The sequence below is a fragment of the Spermophilus citellus genome, assembly GCF_964194105.1.
Source record: "Spermophilus citellus genome assembly, chromosome: 13".
NCBI classification, from domain to species: domain Eukaryota; kingdom Metazoa; phylum Chordata; class Mammalia; order Rodentia; family Sciuridae; genus Spermophilus; species Spermophilus citellus.
The window spans coordinates 54,144,816-54,168,645 of NC_138193.1; the positions used below are offsets into that span (position 1 = coordinate 54,144,816).

Below are 23,830 nucleotides of genomic sequence, written 5' to 3' on the forward strand. Positions count from 1 at the left end.
CCGGAAATGGCAGTGGTGTGTGTGTCTCTGGAGTGTGAAAGGGCTGCTTCCCAATTTCTTGCCTAACACTCACAACCTCCCATAGTGGGAATGCTTTGAAGCACCTTCCACCTTTTCTCAGTTGGCCCTTGTCTCATGAAACAAAGCTGAGTATTTTTCAGTCTAGCTCCATCTGCCTCATAGTTGAGATTCTGTGTGGGCAACAATCGTGAAGCTGGACAATATTGTGATGAGACTAGGTCAGAAACTGCAAGAATATGTAAATTTAGCCATACCTCCTTTGAAACATGTTGGAACTTTGGACCCCAAGCTCCATGCAGAAGTCTAGAAAGTTGGGTTGAACTGTGAAAATAGCTCTGTTTCTCTGAGTCCAGAGTGGAGTCTTAATCTCATCAACACAACCAAAGTAAAGCCACCACCATCAGAGGAAACATGCCCAAGAACAGAGAGAAATGCACACACACACACACACACACACACACACACTTGCATGCACAGAGATTTTACCCTAATGCCCAACAGGGGATGGCTTAGGCTTCTAAGTATTTCTGGGCCAATCATGGCTCTCTGAAAGGTATAGGAGAGGAACAGGCAGGGTAGGGATGTTCAGACTAAGAAAATTAGGATTCCACATCTATGTATCTTGTATCTCTAATCCCCATAAACTATAGTCAAGTCAGATTTAGAAAATGATCTCCCTGTGAGCGGGTGGGAGAATTTCCTTAGACGAGTATCTCCACTTTGAGGAGCTGCAAAAGCTGTGGTGATAAGCCCAGAGTGCTCCCTAGAGGCTATAAATGGTAGTTTTACTTCCTTGTGTGCAAACTCCCAATTCCAAGAGATTTAGTGAGAAATCAGGAAAGTGGAAGGCTTCAGAGCCAATAAAACTAAAACTAAAATTGTAAGTTAAAATTACCCAACTCCCAAACAGGTACAGATGTAGACCATGCTAACAGTTCAGCTTGGCACAACTAACTGGCCAGGAAATCATTTGGAATACACAAAACACATGGGAGTTATAGTTAAAACACTCTACCTCTATCATAAAGGCCTCACCCCCAAACTGTATGTATTGGTGGTTACTGGAAGTCTCTGCTCTGGGTGGAAAGAAGCTGCCCTCAGGAGAGCTGCTGAGTAGGCTGGAGTCCAACCTCCAAGAGGAGACAGAGTGGTTGACTCTCAGGTTCAATGTGAACCAGGTCTAGGAAGAAGCTGCTCAAATGTGAATCCCACCATAACTCAGGACCCGGGCAGTGTTCAGCCTTGGCCTGGGCTTCTGATACTCTGGTAAGAACAAAAACAAGGGAGAAGAAGCTCAAGGTCCTGCCAGGCCTGGGCATACTTTCATGGAAAGGTCCTAGTGTAGGGGCTGGGTATGGTGGCTTCTGGAGGGGGGAAAAGTAGCCTGACGGCTGCTGAAAGGGGTTTAGAGACACTAACCTTATTTATAGGCTGCCCAAAGTAGATAATTACCTTGCCCAGCAAGAAAGGAAACACATTCTTTGTTCTGCCTCTTCTTCTTGGCTTCCTCTGGAGTTCAAGCAGGAGCCTAGGTGGCATAATTTGAAAGCACTGCATTGTGCTGGGGTGCAGCATCTGCTCTTTGATAAGGCCCCTAGGAAGCCTGCTGGGGAGGCTACTGGCCCCAAGTGCCCTAATGCTGGGGGTTTGTTGAACTTACAGTGAAGTTGCTCAGCACCCTTCTCCTTCAACCTTGGGACTTAGTTGTAAGTTGCCATAGGGGGAAATTTCTGCTACACTTTGTCAGGCACTGGGTTAAGTGCTTTATGTATATTATCTTTTTTATCAATTCATCTTTTTCATACTTTTGTCTAAGTTATAAATATTGGTTTCATGTGTGGTGAAGAATAAGGCTTCATCCTGCAAACAAGAGGATGAGTGGAGGAAAACCTGCCGAAGGTGGTTGGTGGCCTTTCTTCCCAGCCCCTAAAGCCAACCACTGGGGCAGGTAGAGGGAGGCTGAGAGGAATCTCATTGTTCCCAGTGTGTCCCCTAACCAGACACCTCCACAAAGCTCACCACAGAGCTCTTACCATGCTTCTTACCACCCCATGTTGTGTTTCTAAAAAGACACGACACATTTCATTCTAATAGCCCATTTCCCTGCTCCTCTCCAGATGGGAAAGAAATGACCCGCTGCTGTTTGCTTTACTATAAATCAATCAAAGTTATTTATTTTCTAAAAAGTATAAAAACACATATAAAAAGGGATTCACTCTTGGCTAAAATTTAAGAGATAGTATCATTATAATGTACAGCTCTGTGGACAAGGCATCTATGGAGAAAGGATTGCTCCCAAACCATTTGCATTCTAACTGCTACTCTGCCCCAGTCTTGAGAAGTTACTATTCTGTTACACATGAACAAAGAATAAGCTTTATTAAACCAGACCCATAAAAGCAAGGATTATACTTCTTCAGGTTCCTAAGATATAATTCCAAGGCTCAGAGGAAAATAATCTTATGTCAGTCCCAGGGAACTTTTCTCCCCAAGAGTCGATTGGTCACTTTCTGTGGAAGGAAAGAAAGGCAGAAAAGAAGTCAGGTACTCTCATCATCAGAGGCAGTGGCTACTCCTCACCTGAGCCACGTTGCTGAAGAGATCACATGGTTCTACCCAAATCTTGTTTACATTACTCAACCATATAAACTATGGCAATTAGACAAAAATATTTCCTGAAGCATTTAGGAAAGATGATCCTAGACTAACCACCCAATTAGTTTACAGTACACAGTGACAGCAAGGGACCCAGTTCTGCAATGCTAACATATTAGCCAAGCTCTGTAGTACCAGGGGCCTTCCCTTTGAGGCAGTCAATCAGGCTCTGGGGAATGCTCCAGAGACTGTTCAGCCCCACATCAGTTTGGTACGATTTGGTCTTTTGGTTTCTGATTTTCAGAGTCCTATGAGGTGTAGCGAGGGAATTGGGAGGGAAACAAGGAGAGTGAAGGACATGGCCTTTCAGGAGCTAACTGGTGGCAAGACCCCTTCCCTGGGAGGTTCTTGGACTTGCAGCCCCACTGACTGCACTGGAGCTATGGCCTCTGACCACCCCCCACTGACATCTCTTAGGCTACATTAAGATATGTTCCAGTGTATTAAGATAGTTCTAGAGGTATAAAATCACCACTTGGGACTTGGACAATTCTGATGTATTGGACATTTCCAACATAATATCTAAATTGCATCCTATATATGAAATTTGGTTTCATTCCAAAAGCATGTAAAACGTGCTACACAACTTAGGCTGGAGAGCTAAACCTGATATGAAACCTAATCACAGGTGCCATATGTCTGAAATTTCAGCATTGGAACAGTACACTCCACTTCTCAAATGTGGTTAATTCTGACTGAATGCCCAAACAGCTCAGACTAATTCTCTCCATTTCTCTCTCCCTAGAGAAGCCTGATGATTCCATTCTAGTTGGAGTATTGACTCAACTGACCGTTTTATATAGCTGAGCTCGCAGCCGATAGGACTTATATTCCAATTTCCTCTTCTCCTCTTCTTTCTTTTTCTGTACTTCTGGGAGTTGCTGGTAAATCCTTAGGAATGGTACCAGTAGAAACACAGAAAGCACTGAGGTTACCAGGACAGAGGAACATGATCTCTTACTGCACCTCCCTAAGTTCCACTGCCCTCCAGACATTCAGTCCCTCAGAAAGGCCCAGCCCCTGTTGCACACCCAGCTTCCTGTTAAGACACTTGACAAAGAGACCCTTGGGTGCTCACAATCTGGAAGAGATGGATAAAAATATGATAAAAAATTGCTAACAGTGGTTATATCTGGAAAAAGTATAGGATAAAAGGGGAGACAGTGAATTTTTGTTTTCCATTTTACATGCAAAAATGTTTCAATATAAGATTATAAACAGGTATTACCATTGTATTTTTAAATATAAGGAAAAAATGGAAGAGAAATAACTATAATATTTATATCTACAAAATGCTACAGAGTTATAGGAGAAAAAGAAATTGATTTAATGGAATCTGGGTAGGGAAGGATTCAGAGAGATTTTAGATGGATCTTGAAGAATAATTAGAAGCTGAAAGAGAGGAGGAGAAGGGAGGAAGGGTGCCCAGGTCAGGGGAAGTGAGTACTGGTAAGAATGGAGTCAGGGCTGCATGAAGAGCAGGGCAGAGGAATAGGTGGGAAGCAAATGGCACAAGGGTAAGGTGGGCTGCGGAGGGTCTTGGAGTCATATAAAAAATTAGGTTCTATCCTGTGTAGGATTAGGTGCCACTGATTTGCAATTGAAATGAATACAGTCAAATGTATATTTCAAAATACACTGGAAAAAATCTAAATGTCCAACAAAAGAACAGATAAACAGAAAATAAAGATAATAGGATAATATTACAAAGCATAAAACAGATGTTTTAAAGAATTTTTAGTGACATGGGAAAATGTTCACAACATAATGTTGAATAAGCTAGAATAGGACACATACCTGTGTATACAATACGATGGACAACCTGGGGAAAAAGCATGCATTATACAGGTCTCTGCAAAACCCCTATTCCTGTCTCCAGAAACAGGAGAAGTGTTAATATGTTTAGAAGGAAGAACTCTTTATTTTACCCTACTTTTAAAAAAATAATAGTTCTCAAATATTTCTATGAACTGAAAAATAATAATAATAATAATAAACAAAGCAGAAGCTCTATGGGAAATATACCAGTGAAGGCACAATGAAAGAAACACAATGAACAAAACAATGGAAGAAACACTTCCAGATAGAAGAGTTCAGTTCACTCTTCTCTGAATCTTTCTTCTCACTAGAACTTTTATACATCTTTATCAGAGATGAGTGATGAGGAAAGATGATGAATAACATAAGCACCAGAGATGCAACCCCTTGAGGGGATGCAGCAGCAGGGGTACTAGATGGGGAGCCAGAAGCCTTCACTCTAACCCCAGCTCAAACCCCAACTTGCAGGGTTACCTCCTGCTCTACCCATTGATCTCTATGATTCTCAGATGGTAGTGATTCACTTCCTTGAAAAGGGGCCACACAAGAAATAAAAGTGAAAAATGAAAATTATCAGTTTAAAACTTGAATCAGATTTCTCCAGAAGATGGAGGCTTAACCCCTCCTGTAAGTATATTTATGATAGAAAGAATCAAGGCCAGGTGTGGTGGTGCACACTTGTAATCTCAGTGACTCAGGAGGTTGAAGCAGGAAGATTGTGAGTTCAAAATCAGCCTTAGAAACTTAGTGAGACCCTGTCTCAAAATAAAATATAAAAAGGGCTGGGATGTGGCTCAGTGGTTAAGCACCCGAGTTCAATTCCTAATACCCCCACTCCCCCCCAAAAAAAAGAAAAAAAATCAGTATCTTAGAGAAGATGCATTGCTTATGTCCCTGTAGGAAAGCTTCACAGATTCTTAAGCAAGGTCTTCTCTTGCTGAGATAAGAGTGTAATTAACTGCTACACAAGGAACCCTGTATAATTTATCCAAATTAAATTTTGTGACAGAGAATAAAGCAATGGTTCTCAAAATTTTTGGATGCAGGGATCCTTTACACCCCTAAAAATTGAGAACCTTGATGTGGCTTTTATCCATTGAGCATATTAAAAATTAAAACTAAAAACTTAAAAATACTTATTTCTTAATTTACTTAATAAACAAGATGTCAAGAAGAATGCTTCAATTATACAGGATAAGCTGCTTTCAAGAACTACTACTGGAAAAGGAAATGGAGGAGAGTGTGACCAGAAGTGAGCTCAGGCCAAGTTTGCTTAGAACTGAATTCCCTCACAGACTGCAAAGGGTCTGAAGGAAATGCAGAGGGAAAGCAGCTCGCCACAGATTAGTGGAATTGAGCGCTGCGGAGTTCTGGCAGCGTACAGAAGCAGAGTTTCAGATCCTGTGGAGATACAGCGCCAGACTGCCACCCACGTCCCCACAGGGCACCGGTTAAAGGACTGAAGTTTGGACTTAGCTGAGAAACAGCCCAGTTCCCGCCTCCTCACTGGACACTCAGGCGCAGAAACGGGCAGTTGCCATCTTGGAAAATCTACCTCATCAGCTTTGGGCAGATCGCACTGGCAGCAGATCGGCAACAGAACAGGTGTGTGACCCCGAATCCCCACATCCACCCAGCGAGGATAACTCAAAAACTTTCTTGCCAGCTCTCGGTAGGCTTGAAAATCAGAGCCGAGTAAAACCGAAAAGGCTCCTGATCTCCAACTCCCCTTCCCCCCAGCTGCAATAACCAAAACCTTTCTGGATGCTCTGGGTGGGCGTGGCTATCAGAGGGAATAAGTCAGAACAGGTTGCGGGTTTCCAACTCCCTCTCTCCACAGCTGTGATGACTGGGTGATTACCAAAGAGAGAGATCAGTTAATCAAGGTTCAGGGCGGCCAGGGCGCCGCATGCCCAGAGTGAAACCAGAGCTGTGGAGAAGTGTCCAAGTAATTGGGGCCTGGTGGGCAGGAGAAGTGAGGGGGATAGAGACTGGGAGCAACCCAAAGAGACCAGTAGGGGAGGGAGAGCCACCCCTCACGGATTGCTTCCTACATCCTGAGGGCAGAGACTCAGCCTGGAATGCACAACGACACCTACTGGAGGAGAAGAAAACAGAATTCTAAGAGTGCATTTTTTTCTTTTCTCTCTTTCTTCTTTTCTTTGTACTTTTCTTCCTTCTTCTCTTCCCCTCCCAACCTCCCAAGTGTTACTACTTCTACTAAGTGTAATTTACTAAATGCAAATAGGTGAATGTTTCTATGCTTTTTATAGTCCTCCTAAGTACTTAGCTACCCCAAAATACTCCTGTCTATTCTCCTGTTAATATCCTCCTTTATTAGAGCTCTCCTCCAAAGTAGCTAAGATAATATAAACCCCCATATCCTTATATCTTTCCCCCAAACATAAAGTCCTATGTCCAACCCTTAGTTCTCTATATGCCACCAGAATCTGTATGCCTTTTATGAAACTATGAATTTACTTTAAATTACATTTGAACCCAACATCTCTAGATATTGTCTTCCATCACAAAGGAGAGATCTCGGAGCTACACAAAAGCAAAACAAATTTATAGGAGAAAATAATAACATAGCAGTCACACAGAGCTGGAAAGAAATGTGAGCAACATGAAAAAACAAGGAAAAAAAGGAACTCAAACAATGTAGGACAACTCAACAATAGAAGAGTTGGTAGCCATAGCAGAGAAAATGTCAGATAAAGATTTCAAGATATACATGCTTCAGAAAATCTGGAGGCTCAAGGAAGACCTTATACCGCAAATGCAGGCAATGAAAGATCACTTTGACAATGAATTACATAAACACATCCAAGAAGCAAAAGAACAAGTATACAGGGAGATAGAGGTTATACAAAAAAAAAAAAAAAAAATCAAACAGAAATCCAGGAAATGAAGGAAATTATTAACCAAATTAAAAACTCAAATGAGAGTATCACCAGCAGAGTAGACCAATTAGAAGTCAGAACAACGAAAACAAAATATATCATCTCAAAAAGAGTCTAGTCAACTCAGAAAAGCTGATAAGAAACCACGAGCAGAACATCCAAGAGATTTGGGATAACAAAAAAAAAAAAGAGTCATTGGGATAGAGGAAGGCATAGAGGTATAGAGGTCCAAATCAAAGTAATGACCAATCTGTTCAATGAAATAATTTTAGAAAACGTTCCAGACATGAAGAATGAAATGGAAATCCAAATCCTAGAAGCATACAGGACGCCAAATGTACAAAACCACCAGATACCCACACCAAGACACATTATAATGAAAATGTCCAACATTCAGAACAAGGAGAGAATTTTAAACGCCACAAGAGAAATGAGGCAGATTATATTTAGGGGTAAACCAATTAGGTTAGTGGCTGATTTTTCAACACAGAAGCTGAAAGCTAGAAGATCCTGGAACAATGATTTTCAAACACTGAAAGATAATGGGTTTCAACCAAGAATCTTGTATCCAGCAAAATTAAGCTTCAGGTTTGATGATGAAATAAAAACCTTCAACGATAAACAAAAGTTAAAAGAATCCGCAGCTAGAAAACCAGCACTGCAAAGCATTTTGGGCAAAACATTACACAAAGAGGAAATGAAAAACAACAATGAAAATAAACAGTGGGAGACAGCACAGTAAAGGGAAAAACGAATCAAAGAGGAAAAACAAATCAAGTTAAATAACAAAAATAAACAAACATGGCTGGAAGTACAACCCATATCTCAATAGTAACCCTAAATGTTAATGGCTTAAACTCACCAATCAAAAAACAAAGGCTAGTAGACTGGATTAAAAAAAAAAGATCCAACAATATGCTGCCTACAGGAGACTCATCTGATTGGAAAAGATATACACAGACTGAAGGTGAAAGGTTGGGAAAAATCATACCACTCATATAGACCTCAGAAGCAAGCTTCCATACTCATTTCAAATAAAATAGACTTCAAGCCAAAGTTAATCAAAAGGGATAAAGAAGGACACAACATACTACTAAAGGGAACCATCCACCAACAAGACATAACAATCATTAATATATATGCCCCAAACAATGGTGCAGTTTATGTTCATCAAACAAACTCTTCTCAAGTTCAAGAGACAAACAGACCACAACACAATCATCATGGGTGACTTTAACACACCTCTCTCACCACTGGACAGATCTTCCAAACAAAAGTTTAATAAAAAAAATATAGAACTCAATAACACAATTAATAACTTAGACTTAATTGACATATATAGAATATATCAACCATCATCAAGTGGATTCACTTTTTTCTCAGCAGTACATGGATCCGTCTCAAAAATAGACCATATATTATGCCATAGGGCAACTCTTAGCAAATATAAAGGAGTAGAGATATTACCATGCATTTTATCCAATCATAATGGAATGAAATTGGAAAACAATGATAAAATAAGGAAGAAAATTTCCTACATCACTTGGAGAATGAACAATATGCTACTGAATGAACAATGGGTTACAGAAGACATCAAGGAGGAAATTAAAAAATTCTTAGAGATAAATGAAAACACAGACATAACATATAGAAATCTATGGGACACTATAAAAGCAGTACTAGGAGGAAAATTCATTGCATGGAGTTCATTCCTCAAAAAAAGAAAAATCCAACAAATAAATGATCTCACACTACATTTCAAAGCCCTAGAAAAAGAAGAGCAAATCAGCAGCAAATTCAGGAGAAGGCAAGAAATAATTAAAATCAGAGCTGAAATCAATGATATCGAAATAAAAGAATTGAAAAAATTGACAAACTAAAAATTGGTTCTTTGAAAAAATAAATAAGATCAACAGACCCTTAGCCATGCTAACAAAGAGAAGAAGAGAGAGAATACAAATTAATAGCATACGGGATGAAAAAGGCAATATCAAAACAGACACTACAGAAATACAGAAGATAATTAGAAATTATTTTGAAACCTTATACTCCAATAAAATAGAAGATAGTGAAGGCATTGATAAGTTTCTTAAGTCATATGATCTGCCCAGATTGAGTCAGGGGGATATACACAACCTTAAACAGACCAATCAATATTAAGTGAGGAAATAGAAGAAGCCATCAAAAGATTACCAACCAAGAAAAGCCCAGGACCGCACAGATATACAGCAGAGTTTTACAAGACCTTTAAAGAAGAACTAATACCAATACTCTTCAATCTATTTCAGGAAATAGAAAAAGAGGGAGTACTTCCAAATTCATTCTACAAAGCCAACATTACCCTGATTCCCAAACCAGACAAAGACACTTCAAAGAAAGAAAACTTCAGACCAATATCTCTAATGAATATAGATGCAAAAATCCTCAATAAAATTATGGCAAGTTGGATACAAAAACATATCAAAAAGATTGTGCACCATGATCAAGTGGGATTCATCCCCAGGATGCAAGGCTGGTTCAATATACGGAAATCAATAAATGTAATTCACCACATCAGTAGACTTAAAGATAAGAACCATATGATCATCTCAATAGACGCAGAAAAAGCATTCGATAAAAATACAGCATCCCTTTATGTTAAAAACAGTAGAAAAACTAGGGATAACAGGAACTTACCTCAACATTGTAAAAGCTATGTATGCTAAGCCTCAGGCCAGCATCATTCTAAACGGAGAAAAATGGAAGGCATTCCCTCTAAAATCTGGAACAAGAAAGGGATGCCCTCTCTCACCACTTCTATTCAACATAGTTCTGGAAGCACTAGCTAGGGCAATTAGACAGACAAAAGAAAGGTCCTATAGTTAAAGGTATAACTATAGGAAAAGAAGAACTTAAACTAGCACTATTTGCTGATGATATGATCTTATACCTAGCAGACCCCAAAGGTTCTACCAAAAAACTTCTAGAAATAGTAAATGAGTTCAGCAAAATGGCAGGATATAAAATCAACACCCATAAATCAAAGGCATTCCTATATATCAGTGACAAATCCTCTGAAATGGAAATGAGGAAATCTACCCCATTCACAATAACCTCAAAAAAAAAAAATACTTGGGAATCAACTTAACAAAAGAGGTGAAAGATCTATACAATGAAAACTACAGAACCCTAAAGAGAGAAATAGAAGAAGACCTTAGAAGATAGAAAGATATACCTTGCTCATGGATAGGCAGAATTAATATTATTAAAATGGCCATATTACCAAAAGCATTCTACAGATTCAATGCGATTCCGATCAAAATCCCAACAGCATTTCTTGCAAAAGAGAAAAAGCAATCATGAAATTCATCTGGGAAAATAAGAGACCCAGAATAGCTAAAGCAATTCTAAGCAGGAAGAGTGAAACAGGTGCTATCACTATACCAGATCTTAAACTATACTACAGAGCAATAATAACAAAAACAGCATGGTACTGGCACCAAAACAGGCTGGTAGACCAATGGTACAAAATAGAGGACACAGAGACCAACCCACAAAATTACAACTACCTTATATTAATCAAAGTGCTAAAAGCATGCAATGGTAAAATGATAGCATCTTCAACAAATGGTGCTGGGAGAACTGGAAATCCATATGCAACAAAATGAAATTGAATCCCTTTCTCTCACCATGCACAAAAGTTAACTCAAAATGGATCAAGGTTCTAGGAATCAAACCAGAGACTCTGTGTCTAATAGAAGAAAAAGTAGGCCCTAATCTCCATCATGTTGGGTCAGGCCCCAAATTCCTTAATAAGACACCTATAGCACAAGAGTTAAAACCAAGAATCAATAAATGGGATGAATTCAAACTAAAAAGTTTTTTCTCAGCAAGAGAAATAATATGTGAGGTGAATAGGGAGCCTACATCCTGGGAACAAATTTTTACCCCTCACACATCAGATAGAGCTCTAATCTCTAGAATATACAAAGAACTCAAAAAGTTAAACAACAACAACAACAAAATAACCCAATCAACAAATGGGCCAAAGACCTGAGCAGACATTACTCAGAAGAGGATATACAATCAATCAACAAATACATGAAAAAATGCTCACCATCTCTAGCAGTCAGAGAAATGCAAATTAAAACTACTCTAAGATACCATCTCACTCCAGTAAGAATGGCAGCCATTATGAAGTCAAACAAAAACAAGTGCTGGCGAGGATGCGGAGAAAAAGGTACACTCAGACATTGCTGGTGGGACTGCAAATTGGTGCAGCCAATTTAGAAAGCAGTACGGAGATTCCTTGGAAAGCTGGGAATGGAACCACCATTTGACCCAGCTATTCCCCTTCTCAGACTATACCCCAAAGACCTAAAAACAGCATACTACAGGGACACAGCTACATCAATGTTTATAGCAGCACAATTCACAATAGCTAGACTGTGGAACCAACTAGATGCCCTTCAATGGATGAATGGATAAAAAAAAATGTGGCATTTAGACACAATGGAATATTACTCAGCACTAAAACATAACAAGATCATGGCATTTGCAGGGAAATGGATGGCATTAGAGCAGATTATGCTAAGTGAAGTTAGCCAATCCCTAAAAACAAGGCCAAATGTCTTACCTGATATAAAGGGGGTGACTCAAAATGGAGTAGGGAGGAAGAGCATGAGAAGAAGATTACCACTAAATAGGGAAGAGAAGTGGGAGGGAAAGGGAGGGAGAAGGAGAATTGCATGGAAGATGGAAGGAGACCCTCATTGTTATACAGAATACATGTATGAAGGTTTGAGGGGAAAAAAAGAGAAGTGTGTCACATTAGATTGGGTAGAGAGAAGTGATGGGAGGGGAGGAAAGGGGAAGGGGGGATAGGAAAGACAGCAGAATAAAATAGACATTATTATTGCTGTATGTATATATGTGACTATATGACCAATGTGATTCTGCAACCTGTATACTCAGAAAAATGGGAAATTATACCCCATGTGATTCAAATGTATGATATGTCAAGATCATTGTACTGTCATGTATAACTAATTAAAACAAATAAATTTTTTTTTAAAAAAAGAACTATTACTTCATGGGCTAGGGTTGTGGCTCAGTGGTAGAGTGGTTGCCTAGCACAAGTGAGGCACTGGGTTCTATCCTCAGCACCACATAAAAATAAGATAAAGAGATTGTATCCATCTACAACTAAAGAAATACATACTTTAAAAAAAAACCCATTACTTCAGATGCATTGTGCCAACTACAAAACTTTTATTAAAACAAACCTCTAACAAAACCCTGAAGTGTGGTTACACTTTAACCTAGTTAACCTAGTTTTGCATGGCATTCTCACAATCAATATATGCCTATCTAAAAAAAAAAGATTTAACAATTTATATATATATATATATATATATATATATATATATATATATATATATGCCTATCTCAAATTATTTAGTTAATTAACGAGTAGCTAATGCCTGAAATGGCACAAGATTAAACAAGTATAAGGAAATGAAAAACTGTTCTCTCCCCTACTTCGGCACGCCAGCCATTCAGTTCTTTTTCCCAAAGACAACCTCTATTGCCAGTTTGTTGTATCTTCCAGAGACATTTTATACATATAAAAGTGTACACATCTTAATGAGCACAAGTATTTCTTTTTAAAAACCTCAAGGCAACCACTCTACCACTGAGCTTTTAAAACTTGATTTTTTAAGCTTAACTTAATGTCTTGAAGAACACTCCATTATTTCTCACTCTATTAAATAAATTTCTAGAAATAAGATTGCTAGGATAAGAGGTACAGCCTCAAATAAATGTTTAATTCTACTTCAGAAATCTATTATCTAGGTTTCCAATATAGATGAGCCTAAGGCATGCAAATCAGCGGGGATTCTTTCATCTTTTGTATGTGAATCATTCATACCATATCTGTTATCTATTTTGTGCAAAAAGTAAGAAGCTACATTCACATCTTTCTCATAATGTTTTCACTTGACCATAATACTTTTATTCTTTCATAATTAACATTTTCATTTTGGTCTTACCGTTTAGACCTCTGGATCATTTCCTTCTTTCCAATAGGCTTATTCTGGGCAGCCATGAATACTAAGCAAGAGAAGAAGCAGTTTTCAGTGGATAGTGACTTAATAAGGGTGGCACTCTAGGGCTGTGTGAGAGAGATGCTGGACTTTGTGCCCTAAGGAGGGTGCAGTACAGGGTGGTGAGCAATGAGCAATGAACAAGGTAAGGCCAAAGCTTGGATTAGAATAGGATGATTGTGACAGTAGCCTAAGGCCCCTGAAGATATAGTACTCTATAGACCAGATAGCTGGAACTGATAAACGAAACAGTTTATAGGTAAGGCTATGATGACAGCCTTGTTAGTATTTTATAGTTTTCACATATAATTTTATTGAGATCTTAGACTTAGTATAATTTTTAAGAGCACAGACTCTCGAGCCAGTCTACCTTCATTTAAATTCTAGTTCTTTTACCTCTTAGGTGTGAAACTTGGGCAAAATACTTAATCTCTCTCTGCCTCAGTTTTCTGTGAAAATGGATATGAATCACACCTACCTTAGAAAAGTCTTGTCAGAACAGTGGGCAAGATGTAAGGACTACATGTTTATTATTGGTATTATTACTGTTACCACTTTAGGGTGGCAAGTCAGAACTGGCTCCATTTTTAGAGGAAGAAAATTATATTTTTGGAATTAACTTGCCCACTGACACAGAGCTGGTTTATTTAAAAAAAGAAAATTTCACTGAATGTTCTCTTTTTGAAATGCAGCAACAGCGTTAGCATAGCTGGGCTGACTTGGATCATGAAAATGCTAAAAACCTGGTTGGGCCAATTCTGCTAACTGACAAGATTTGAGTCTCAGCAAGCAAAATGTTGTGTCCAGTTCTTCTGAGTGGCCCAGCATTCAACTATGTTCCCCAGCAGAGCAGCAGCTTTGCTTTCTCTAGCCAATGACAGGAAAATGACAAGAAGGCGTACCTCTCCTAGGTTGGGGTTGCATGGTATTGAACAGCACATGTCGCTCACTCTCGAACATGTTCTGCAGCTTCCTTTCCTGGACTATTAACTTCAGGCGCTTTATCCGCTCCCCAGAGCGGGAGATGAAATCAGGTCTGTGAAAATGAAGTGCCTCCTACAAAGGAGAAAAAGCCTCAGCCTCACATTAATGATGTAGTCTGCTTTCCAAGTGCCCAGAAAAACAGTACCTGCTTAGCAGCATTGAGGGGCCTGTTTCTTTCTTTTTTAAAAAAAAACAAAACAAAACAAAAACATTTATTATATTTTTAGGTGTAGATGGACACAATACAATGCCTTTATTTTTATGTGGTGCTAAGACTCGAACCCGGGTCCTGCCCATGCTAGGCTAGCGCTCTATCGCAGAGCCACAATCCCAGCCCATGGGACCTGTTTCTAATGCTCAGAGAATACCTGATACCTCTCTGCAGGGGAGCTCCAGCAGAGAAATCAAAGGGATCTAAGACGTGCTTTTGGAATAAGCCAAGAACTAGGACTGCGGCAATTACAACTCTTCCAAATGTTAATCCCGCAGAGCTCAGTCCATTGTGCTATTTTAAATTTCTCTTCAAACAAATATATGATTAAAAAACTGCAGACCTGCTGAAGAAAGAGGGTCATGTGACTAAGCCTCAGAATGTCAAGTCACAGATACTACTTGTTCAAGTCTTGCCCTCCCCCCCATAAACACATGGCTGAAGTTAATTTGTCACTGCACCTGCAGGGTTGCTCTCACAAATGGCTTCAGTAGACCTCGGCCATAATCTTTGCCTGGGTCTGCCAGTGATCCCCAACCCTCCATGCGTTGTCCTTGCCAGTTCTGTTCCCGCAGTGGTTCTCTCCAGGGTTTAGTTTTGGTTATTGGTTCAAACCAGGAGATACCAGGACCACAACTCTTCAGCAGATTTTCCTTCTTAGATCCAGACTTCACATTTTCCACAGGAACAAACCATGAAACTCCTACAGGAAATATTTTTAAGAAGGAAAAAAAATTGTTTTTATCACCCCACCCAGTTCTCATCAAAGATATATATATATATATATATATATATATATAAAAATAAAGATTTCCAGGGGGCTCAGCTATCAGGGGCCCCCAGGGTACCCTTAAATCTGTTTTAATTGCAGGTATGACTCTGTAAATATAGTTCTAGATATTCTGAAAATTTACCATCATGGTGGCTGAGGGTAGGTGGAGTCAATATGGAGTTAGTTAGAAACAAAGAATCTTAGCAATGCAACAGGTTTAATTCACTAGTTTTTCTGCTGTAAAACCTGGAAGTAGAATCTGACCTTCACAGGAGTTCTTCTTGTTCTTCTTTAACTTTTTGTCCCCAAGATAATTGGTAACAGGTATTTTCTCTTCAACTTTTTCTTCTAACCAAGAAGTTACATCGCTATCCTCTTCTAATCTAGCCTCACTAGAGCTTGGAGTTGGGAAAGTCACCCCAACATCACGAGTGTGTTTTCCATCACCATGTACAATCTCCAAGTTACCTGAGGGAAAAGATCACAGATGTCTGTGGGAGCATTCTCGAGGTTTAGTTCAAAGACATATTGCCTTTTTTGTGGGGTATGTGGGAGAAGAGTGAGAGGAAGAAAAATGGAGAGATGTAGAGGGAGAAAGAGATGGAGGGAAAGGGAGAAAGAAAGCGGGTTTTAACTTCTAAGCCGGTTCAGAATCAGAGAAAAAGAAGAATGAAATGGATTTAGTAGGTAAGGAATTTTGGTTCCAATCCCAAGACAGTAAAATTGTACAGTCCTATTGGCAGTCACCCAGCTAAGAGGTTGATAGCAGTAAAGAGAAGACTTAAGGGGGAGGAGGTTGGGGGGGAAAAACACCCAAGAAGGAAGTTTTTCTTTTTTAAACTTTGTTTACAAAAAAAAAATCAAAAGATACAGAAAGGCATAAACTTGAAACCTTCCTTCTCACTAGTTCTCCATTTACTTTATTTACAACCTCAGGATTCCATAAAATTATTTTTGTACATTCAAGCAATTCTCTTCCCTCCTTTATTTTTAAAAAATACTTGTAGTAGCATAATATATACTATTCCATACCTCTGTTTTTCTTTTAAATCGTGTATCTTGAATATCTTTCATTATGAGTATAGAAAGAGCTTCCTCATACTATGTAGGATTTCTTTAGTGGAAGTACAGTAATTTATTTAACGATTCAGTTACTGATGGATATCTCAGTTTATCTTAAATTTTGGCTATAACAAGCAGTTAATAGTTACTTTGGACACTTGTCATTCTTGTCAATTTGCACATATCCAAGTATTTCTATAGGCTAAATTCCAAAAGTAAAAATGCTGGGTCAAAGGAATTTTAATAGAAACTACCAACTTGCCTTTCACAGGATTTGTACCAACTCATACTCCCACTAGTATGGTTGAGAGTGCTGCCTTCCAGATATTCTTGTTCATAAACTTGAGTTTTTACCAATTTAGGGGTGAAAATGGTATTTGGCCATGCAGGTAATTTTAATCTTCATTTCCCTTATTATGAGCGAACTTAACTATCTTATATGCATAGAAAGGCTTTTCAATGGAAAAGTTTGAATTCAAGTGATTTACCTGCTTGTATGCCTTTGTTTAACATGTGCACATTTTCTTCGTTGCAAAGAGTAGAGTTCAAGCTCAAGAAACTACTGGCACATGAAACAGAGTCAGAAGAAATCATATGGTTTGCCACCTAGAAAAACATAAAGGTCTACATTAGAGTTCCCTATGATCAATGACATAGTTAACCACAACATAAACAAGGCTACAGGTCCTCTAAAGTCCCTTTTAATCCAATTCAAATTGTTGAGATGCAGTTGGAGGAAGCTTGAGACACATTACCACATGATAGGGAGGAGAATGCTATTGTAGTTGGAGAGGGCCCAGGCTGCTGGGAAACAAGGGAGAGAACTGAACAATAGCAGATGAGGTAGAGAGGGAAGATAGGAGGGGAGGGGAGGGGGGATAGTAGGGGATAGGAAAGGTAGCAGAATACAACAGTCACTAATATGCCATTATGTAAAAATGTGAATGTGTAACCGATGTGATTCTGCAATTTGTATTTGGGGTAAAAATGGGAGTTCATAACCCACTTGAGTCAAATGTATGAAAGATGATATGTCATGAGCTATGTAATGTTTTGAACAACCAATAAAAAAAATAAAAATAAAAAAAAAAAGAAAAAGGGGCTGGGTGTTTTCCCAGGGCTTGAAGAAACTTAAAGATGCTAACCAAACGTAGCCTGATGCATCTGCAGAATGAAATTCTCAGTTGACACCTATATATCATTTTGATGTGAGATAAAAAGGTCTAGGAGATCTAAAGAAATTGATGTGCTGCAGAGAGTGCTCTCCAATAAAGCAGATTAAGATCTTCTCCAAACATCAAAGAGCTGCAAGGCTCCATGAGAAGTATGAAGGGAGTATTGTAAAAGGCATGAAAAAGACCCAAAGACCATTTTAGTTATGTTCAGAGCAAGTAGAGTAATGAAGGATAAGTTAAGGGATAGAAGCTGATATTGGAAGGCTTGTGGATGACAAAAAGACCATAAAATACAGCTGAATGAATAGAGTATAAAAGGGTATTTCTTAAACTTGCCATCACAAAAAATGTCCTGGGAGGTGGGTAACCCAGAACAATAATTTGCAATGTCTACGGGAGGGATTTGGACATCTATATTTTGAATAAATGCCAAGTGATTTTTTTTTTTACTTAAGCAAATTTCATAGATTTTAATTGAGGACCAAGTCAGGAGAGGAAACAGAGAATTTACTCCCTTGGAGCAGATAAACTATAATCCAAGATACCCAGGGAACTTCCAACAAAATCCTGGAGAAAAAGAGTTATGTTTGATTTTCAGAAAGATGAGCATTGCAAACATGAGTTTGACACTGATGCCTTATAAAATTTAGACCCCTGATCACCAATCTGATAATCTGAAAGCATTTGAAAGTCAAAGAAAAGATTAGCAAATTTCAGCCTGGGTTCAGTAAGGCAGGCAAAACAAGCGCCACTACATTAGCCTTGTTTTCCCTAGTAAATATGGCAGACAAAAAGAATGTATAGTAGAATACAGCTAGATTTGAACAAAACATCTCATGGCACAGTTAAGGGCAAGATAGAGTTATATGGGTTGAATGATAACTGGTTAAACCAACCTTACTCAAATATTGTTAACACAGAGAGAACTCTTTATGGAGCAGTATACCTTGTATTTCACAACAAATATTAACCTAGCATCTATAATGTTCTAGTCACTGGATTTGGCTCTAGATATTCCTTCTTAACATTTTACAGATGGAAAATGTAAATGTCTTGAAGGTATGGAAACGAGGAGAAATTCTATATAATGCACAAGTGTGCCTTTAATAGCTATCAGGATTCCAAATAATAATAGGAATGATGGGCCAAGTCAAACAAGAGGATATTTAGCAGGAATAATTATAAAGGATTGCATATTATGCAAGAATGGTAGCAACTTGTGATCTGGAGTCCCAAAACCTGAGCCAGTCTAAGATCTTTCCTTTACCAGTTCTCACATACACCACAATTGCTTTGTGCTAGTAGTTTCTCCATTAGGAAGTAGGAATAAAATTTTCATTTTTGAAGTTACAGAGGCATTAGAAAGAACAAATGATTTAGATGGTAAGCTATAAGAAACTAATATAAAACTATGAGTCTACAAGGATGTTAAAAAAAAGTGTACAAATGCAGAAAGGACAGTGGGAATGATTTGACAAGTAATACACTACGTCTTTTCTGTTGCTGTAAAAATGAGAGAAAAAGCATGTAGGTGCTGGAATGCACTAACCTTCAAGACAGATATTAATGTATAAAAAGCAAAGTATGCTGACATTTTTGTAAAAAAAAAAAGGTTACAAAATCTATGTAGGTATTTGCCTTTTTGTGTTTGACATAAGTGAAAGAAAAGAATCCAGATTGGAAAGAAGCAATGACATGATCCTATCTACAGAAAATACTAAATAATTCACAAAGAAATACTAGAACTACTAAGTTTAGCCAGGATGCAGGATATAAAATCAAGAAACAATCCAAATGTACAATTTTTTAAAAAAATCAATGATGTTTCTATAATTAATAATGAGCAATCTGAAAAAGGAAATTAAGGAAGCAACTCCATTCACAAAAGTATCAAAAAGAATGAAATATTTGGGAAAAAAGTTAACAACAGATATGCTAAGTTTTCATACTGAGAACTATGAAATACTGCTTGGAGAAATTAAAGATCTAAAGAAATGGTGAGATATCCCATCTACATGAAATGGAAAATTCAAAATTTTGCCACTGTGCTTCATCCCCCAATATTTTATTTTGAGAAAGGGTCTTGCTAAATTGCCAAGGTCAGCCTGGAACTTGTGATCCTACCTCAGCCTCTCAAGTAGCTGAGATTACAAGTGTGTGCCACCATGTCCAGCTTTAGCAAGATTTTTGGAAGCAAACTATAAACTGATTTCAAACTTATATGGAAGTAAAAAGGACCAGAAGAGCTAAAAATTATTGAAAGAGAACAACGACTAACACTTATTTTTTAAAATTTCAAAACTTAGTATAAAGCTACAGTAATCAAGACATTGTGGTATTAGTACAAAAATAGACAGACATATCAATAAATGAAACAGAACTGAGAGTGCAGAAACAAATTCTTACATTTATGATCAATGGGTTTTCATCAAAGGAGCCAAAGCAACTGAATGGAAGGAAGGATAGTCTTTTGAACAAATGAGGCTGGGACAACTGGATCTCACATACCAAATGAATGTAGACACCACATCATATACAATAATGGACTCAAAATGGATCACAGACTTAAGTAATAAGAACTAAAGCTATAAAACCTTTAAAAGAAAACACAGGGAAAAAAACTTTGTGACTAGTTAGGCAAAGAATTCTCAGACATAATGCCAAAAGCACAGTCCATAATTGTTTTTTTAAACTGGACTTTCAATGGTCAAAAGACATTTCTAAAATAAAAAGACAAGTAACAGACTGGGAGAAATTATTTGTTAATCATAATCTAAGATTTGTAACCAAAACATATAAAACTCTTGCAACTCAATAAGATGACAAATGACCTAATTTAAAAATGGGCAGAAGATCTAGACTTTTCATTAAAGAACATATAAGAATGGCCATTAAGCACATGTGAAGATATTCAACATCAAATACCACTTCAAGCCCATTAGGATGGCTAAAACTAAAAATATGGACAATAGCAATTGTGGATGATGTGGAAAAACTGGAACCCTAAACACATTGCAGGTGGGAATTTAAAATGGTATGGCTACTATGAAAAACACTTTAGTAGTTTCTTAAAAAATTAAAAATTTATAAGATTCAGTAATTACACATCTAGATAAATACCACAAAGAAAGGAAAATTTACAAAGGACTAAAATTTTTATAAGAATGTTTGCAGCAGCATTCATGTTATTAAACAGGAAGCAATCTAAATGTCCACCTACTGGAGAAGACCAAATATTGATTATCTATATAATGGAATACTATGCAGTAATAAAAGGAACTACTGATAAATACTACAACCTGAATGAACCTTGAAAACATTATGTTATAGAAAATAAACCAGATGCAAAAGACCACAAATTATATGATTCTATTTATATGAAATATCCAGAAGAGGCAGATTAGTGGTTGCCTGGGGCTAGAAATGAGTAATAATTGCAAACAGGTATAAAGGAACTTTTGAGGGTGATAAAACTGGATAGTGGCGTTGACAGCACAATTCTGTTATGTAAATAACTGGAAACACTGCTTCTGGGAAGGACAGCTAATTCCTGGGGGACCGAAGTAGAAAGGATTTTTTTTTTTTATCAAATGTTTTCATAGTTTTGGGCTGGGGATGTGGCTCAAGTGGTAGCGCGCTCACCTGGCATGTGCACGGCCCTGGGTTCGATCCTCAGCACCACATACAAAGATGTTGTGTCCGCCAAAAACCAAAAAATAAATATTAAAAAATATTCTCTCTCTCTCTTTCTAAAAAAAAAAGTTTTCATAGTTTAAATTTTGTAGCATCTGAACTGTACTATCAGTTCAAGAAATGAGAACAAAAACTTGTAGGGGAGGGTGTGGCAATAAAGATTTAATGAATTCAACAGTGAGCTGAAGGGAATAAAACATGTGTTGGGCCACAGAAATGTTCCAGTTTCAGAAAGGTGATCAATTGGCTCAGTCAATATGCTCTCACCACCTGAAGCACAGCACATTTAGTTCAAAGGAACATGTTTAAAAATTGGATATTGATGAACTTGGACCCAAGAAAGCTGCCAAATTTGGAAAGGGGAGAAGAAACCATGACCCATGAGGAATGGTTTGGAATGAAGACCTAAAAACAAACCCTTTGGGGAAGGAAGAAGGGTCCTGAGAAGATGACCCGACCTATTTCTTAGACCTTTGGAGAGCTATTCTGGAAACAGCACCAGACATAAGTAGAATTTGGACCTTTAAAACAAAAACTTTCAACAACTGCAGCCTGAGAAAATAGAATGTCTGTCCTAGGAACAGAAAGGGAACAATGGAGTTGTTGAAGCACAGGCTGGTGCAGATTCGTGTGGATGTGATGGGAGTGGGAGGACTACAGGACTCTTGTGGTGTCTTCCAAGGTCTCTGGCACTTCCAGAGTAGGTAACCAGCCATGATATGCATCATATGCAACACAGAGGTGAAAAATCCCATTTACTGTGTATCCTTGGAGTGTGCAATTCTATTTTTTTGCTTAAAATCTTCTTTAATTCCTGCTAATAATATTGTAGTCATTCAAAAACAGAAAACAGTCTAAAGATAAATTCCATCAACAAAATACATTTATTCAGGCCCTTAGGGTGGGAAGATAAAAAAGACAAAAACAAATGCTTACCTAGGACACAGAGAAATTGGAATCTCAGGTTGCTAATGGGGGTTTAAAAATGGTGCAAGTGCTCTGGAAAACAGTGTGGAAGTTCCTCAAATGGTTAAAGATAGAGTTGTCATATGTTCCCATAATTCCACATCTGGGGTATATACCTAAGAGAAGTGAAAACATATGGCCACACAAAAGCTTGTAGATGAATGTTCACTGTAGTTTTGTTCATGATAGCCCCAAAGTGGAAACAACCCAAATGGTCTGATGGATAAATGTGTTATATTCACACAATGGAATATTATTTGTCTATAAAAAGAAACGAATATGGACTACAATGTAGCATGAAAACATGCTAAATGAAAAAAGTCTGTCACAAAAGACTACACATTATATGATTCCATTTATATGAAATATGAAGAACAGGTAAATCCATACAGATGGAAGTAATTCGTTGTTGTCTGTGGGCTGGGACAAATGTGGGAAATGGGAAATGAAGACTACTGATACATAAAAATTTATTTGGAAGGGTGTAAAAAATGATGGTTGCATAATTCTATCAATAAACTAAAAACCACTATATACTTGAGTTAAATTTTATGACGTGAATTATAAAGAAAGCTATGAAAATGTTTGTTTAGGTATGCAAACAAATGTGGAATATTAAGGTTTGGGAGTAAAAAGTTTAACATGCTTTATGGTTGATTACTCCTGTTACTGAAAAGGGGACATAAGAACAATGGGGAGGTTGGTGGCGCGGGGGATGGGGAATGGTAGACTAAAGGGAAGCAGCGTTTGTTGTAGTTTGGTGACCAGGGATTCAAGCAAAAGGAATACTGCTTCTTTGTGAGGTGGGTGAAAGGGATTTCACTAAAACTCAACAAAACTGGAAGCCTAAGTGCCTTAGAGACTTGGAAACTTGGAGAACAAGAAACAAGGAAAAGGGACAAGAATAAAGGCTAAGCTGCTTGAAGGAGCAGTGGAATTAACATACAAGGATGGGGAAAGTCAATAAATACAACGGATGGTCTCGGCATGGAAAATCCCGAGATTGGAGGGGTAGTCTGCAATAGGCTGATCCGGAGGCTGTTGGACACAATAAATTGGTATGCAATTGATGCACCATGTTTAACAATCATCCACAGTGAACCGAGGCAGGAGCCATCTGGAACAGAATGCACTATGGTGGCCAGCAGATAGAGGAACCGAGAAATCGGATCCTAGAAAATGAGGCTGGCTCCGATAAACAGTACAGGTAAGATAACAGCCACATGAACTAGTTTGAGCCAAGGAAAATCTGGATAAAATGAGCCACCGAAAGCAGTTACCTTGGGTAATACTGAAAGGTTAATAAAATAGGTATTTGTCACTCCGTTTCTCTATATGCTTAACAAAACACTGTTGAAATCTTAAGAACTGTTTGCTAATCTTGTTCCCAGAATGTGCTGTCCCCAACTGTGGACTGTCTGCTAATCTTGTTCCCAGAATGAGCTGTCCCCAACTGCCAAACTACAAAATGTAACTTCTCTCCC

At 38.2% G+C, this 23,830-nt stretch overlaps 1 protein-coding gene across 1 annotated transcript in view; it reads right to left on the bottom strand.

Annotated features, from left to right (window-relative positions):
• Positions 1-2,179: 2,179 nt before the first annotated feature.
• ALMS1 (ALMS1 centrosome and basal body associated protein) overlaps positions 2,180-23,830 on the bottom strand; it is a 225,046-nt gene continuing 203,395 nt past the window's right edge. The window contains exons 18-24 of the mRNA XM_081264701.1: positions 17,001-17,118; positions 15,715-15,918; positions 15,140-15,381; positions 14,386-14,539; positions 13,430-13,490; positions 3,468-3,567; positions 2,180-2,531 (exon numbers count right to left, since the gene is read on the bottom strand). Of these exons, the coding sequence (XP_081120827.1) occupies positions 2,487-2,531; positions 3,468-3,567; positions 13,430-13,490; positions 14,386-14,539; positions 15,140-15,381; positions 15,715-15,918; positions 17,001-17,118 (924 nt within the window). The 3' untranslated portion in view covers positions 2,180-2,486. The remainder of the gene's footprint in view (positions 2,532-3,467; positions 3,568-13,429; positions 13,491-14,385; positions 14,540-15,139; positions 15,382-15,714; positions 15,919-17,000; positions 17,119-23,830) is intronic.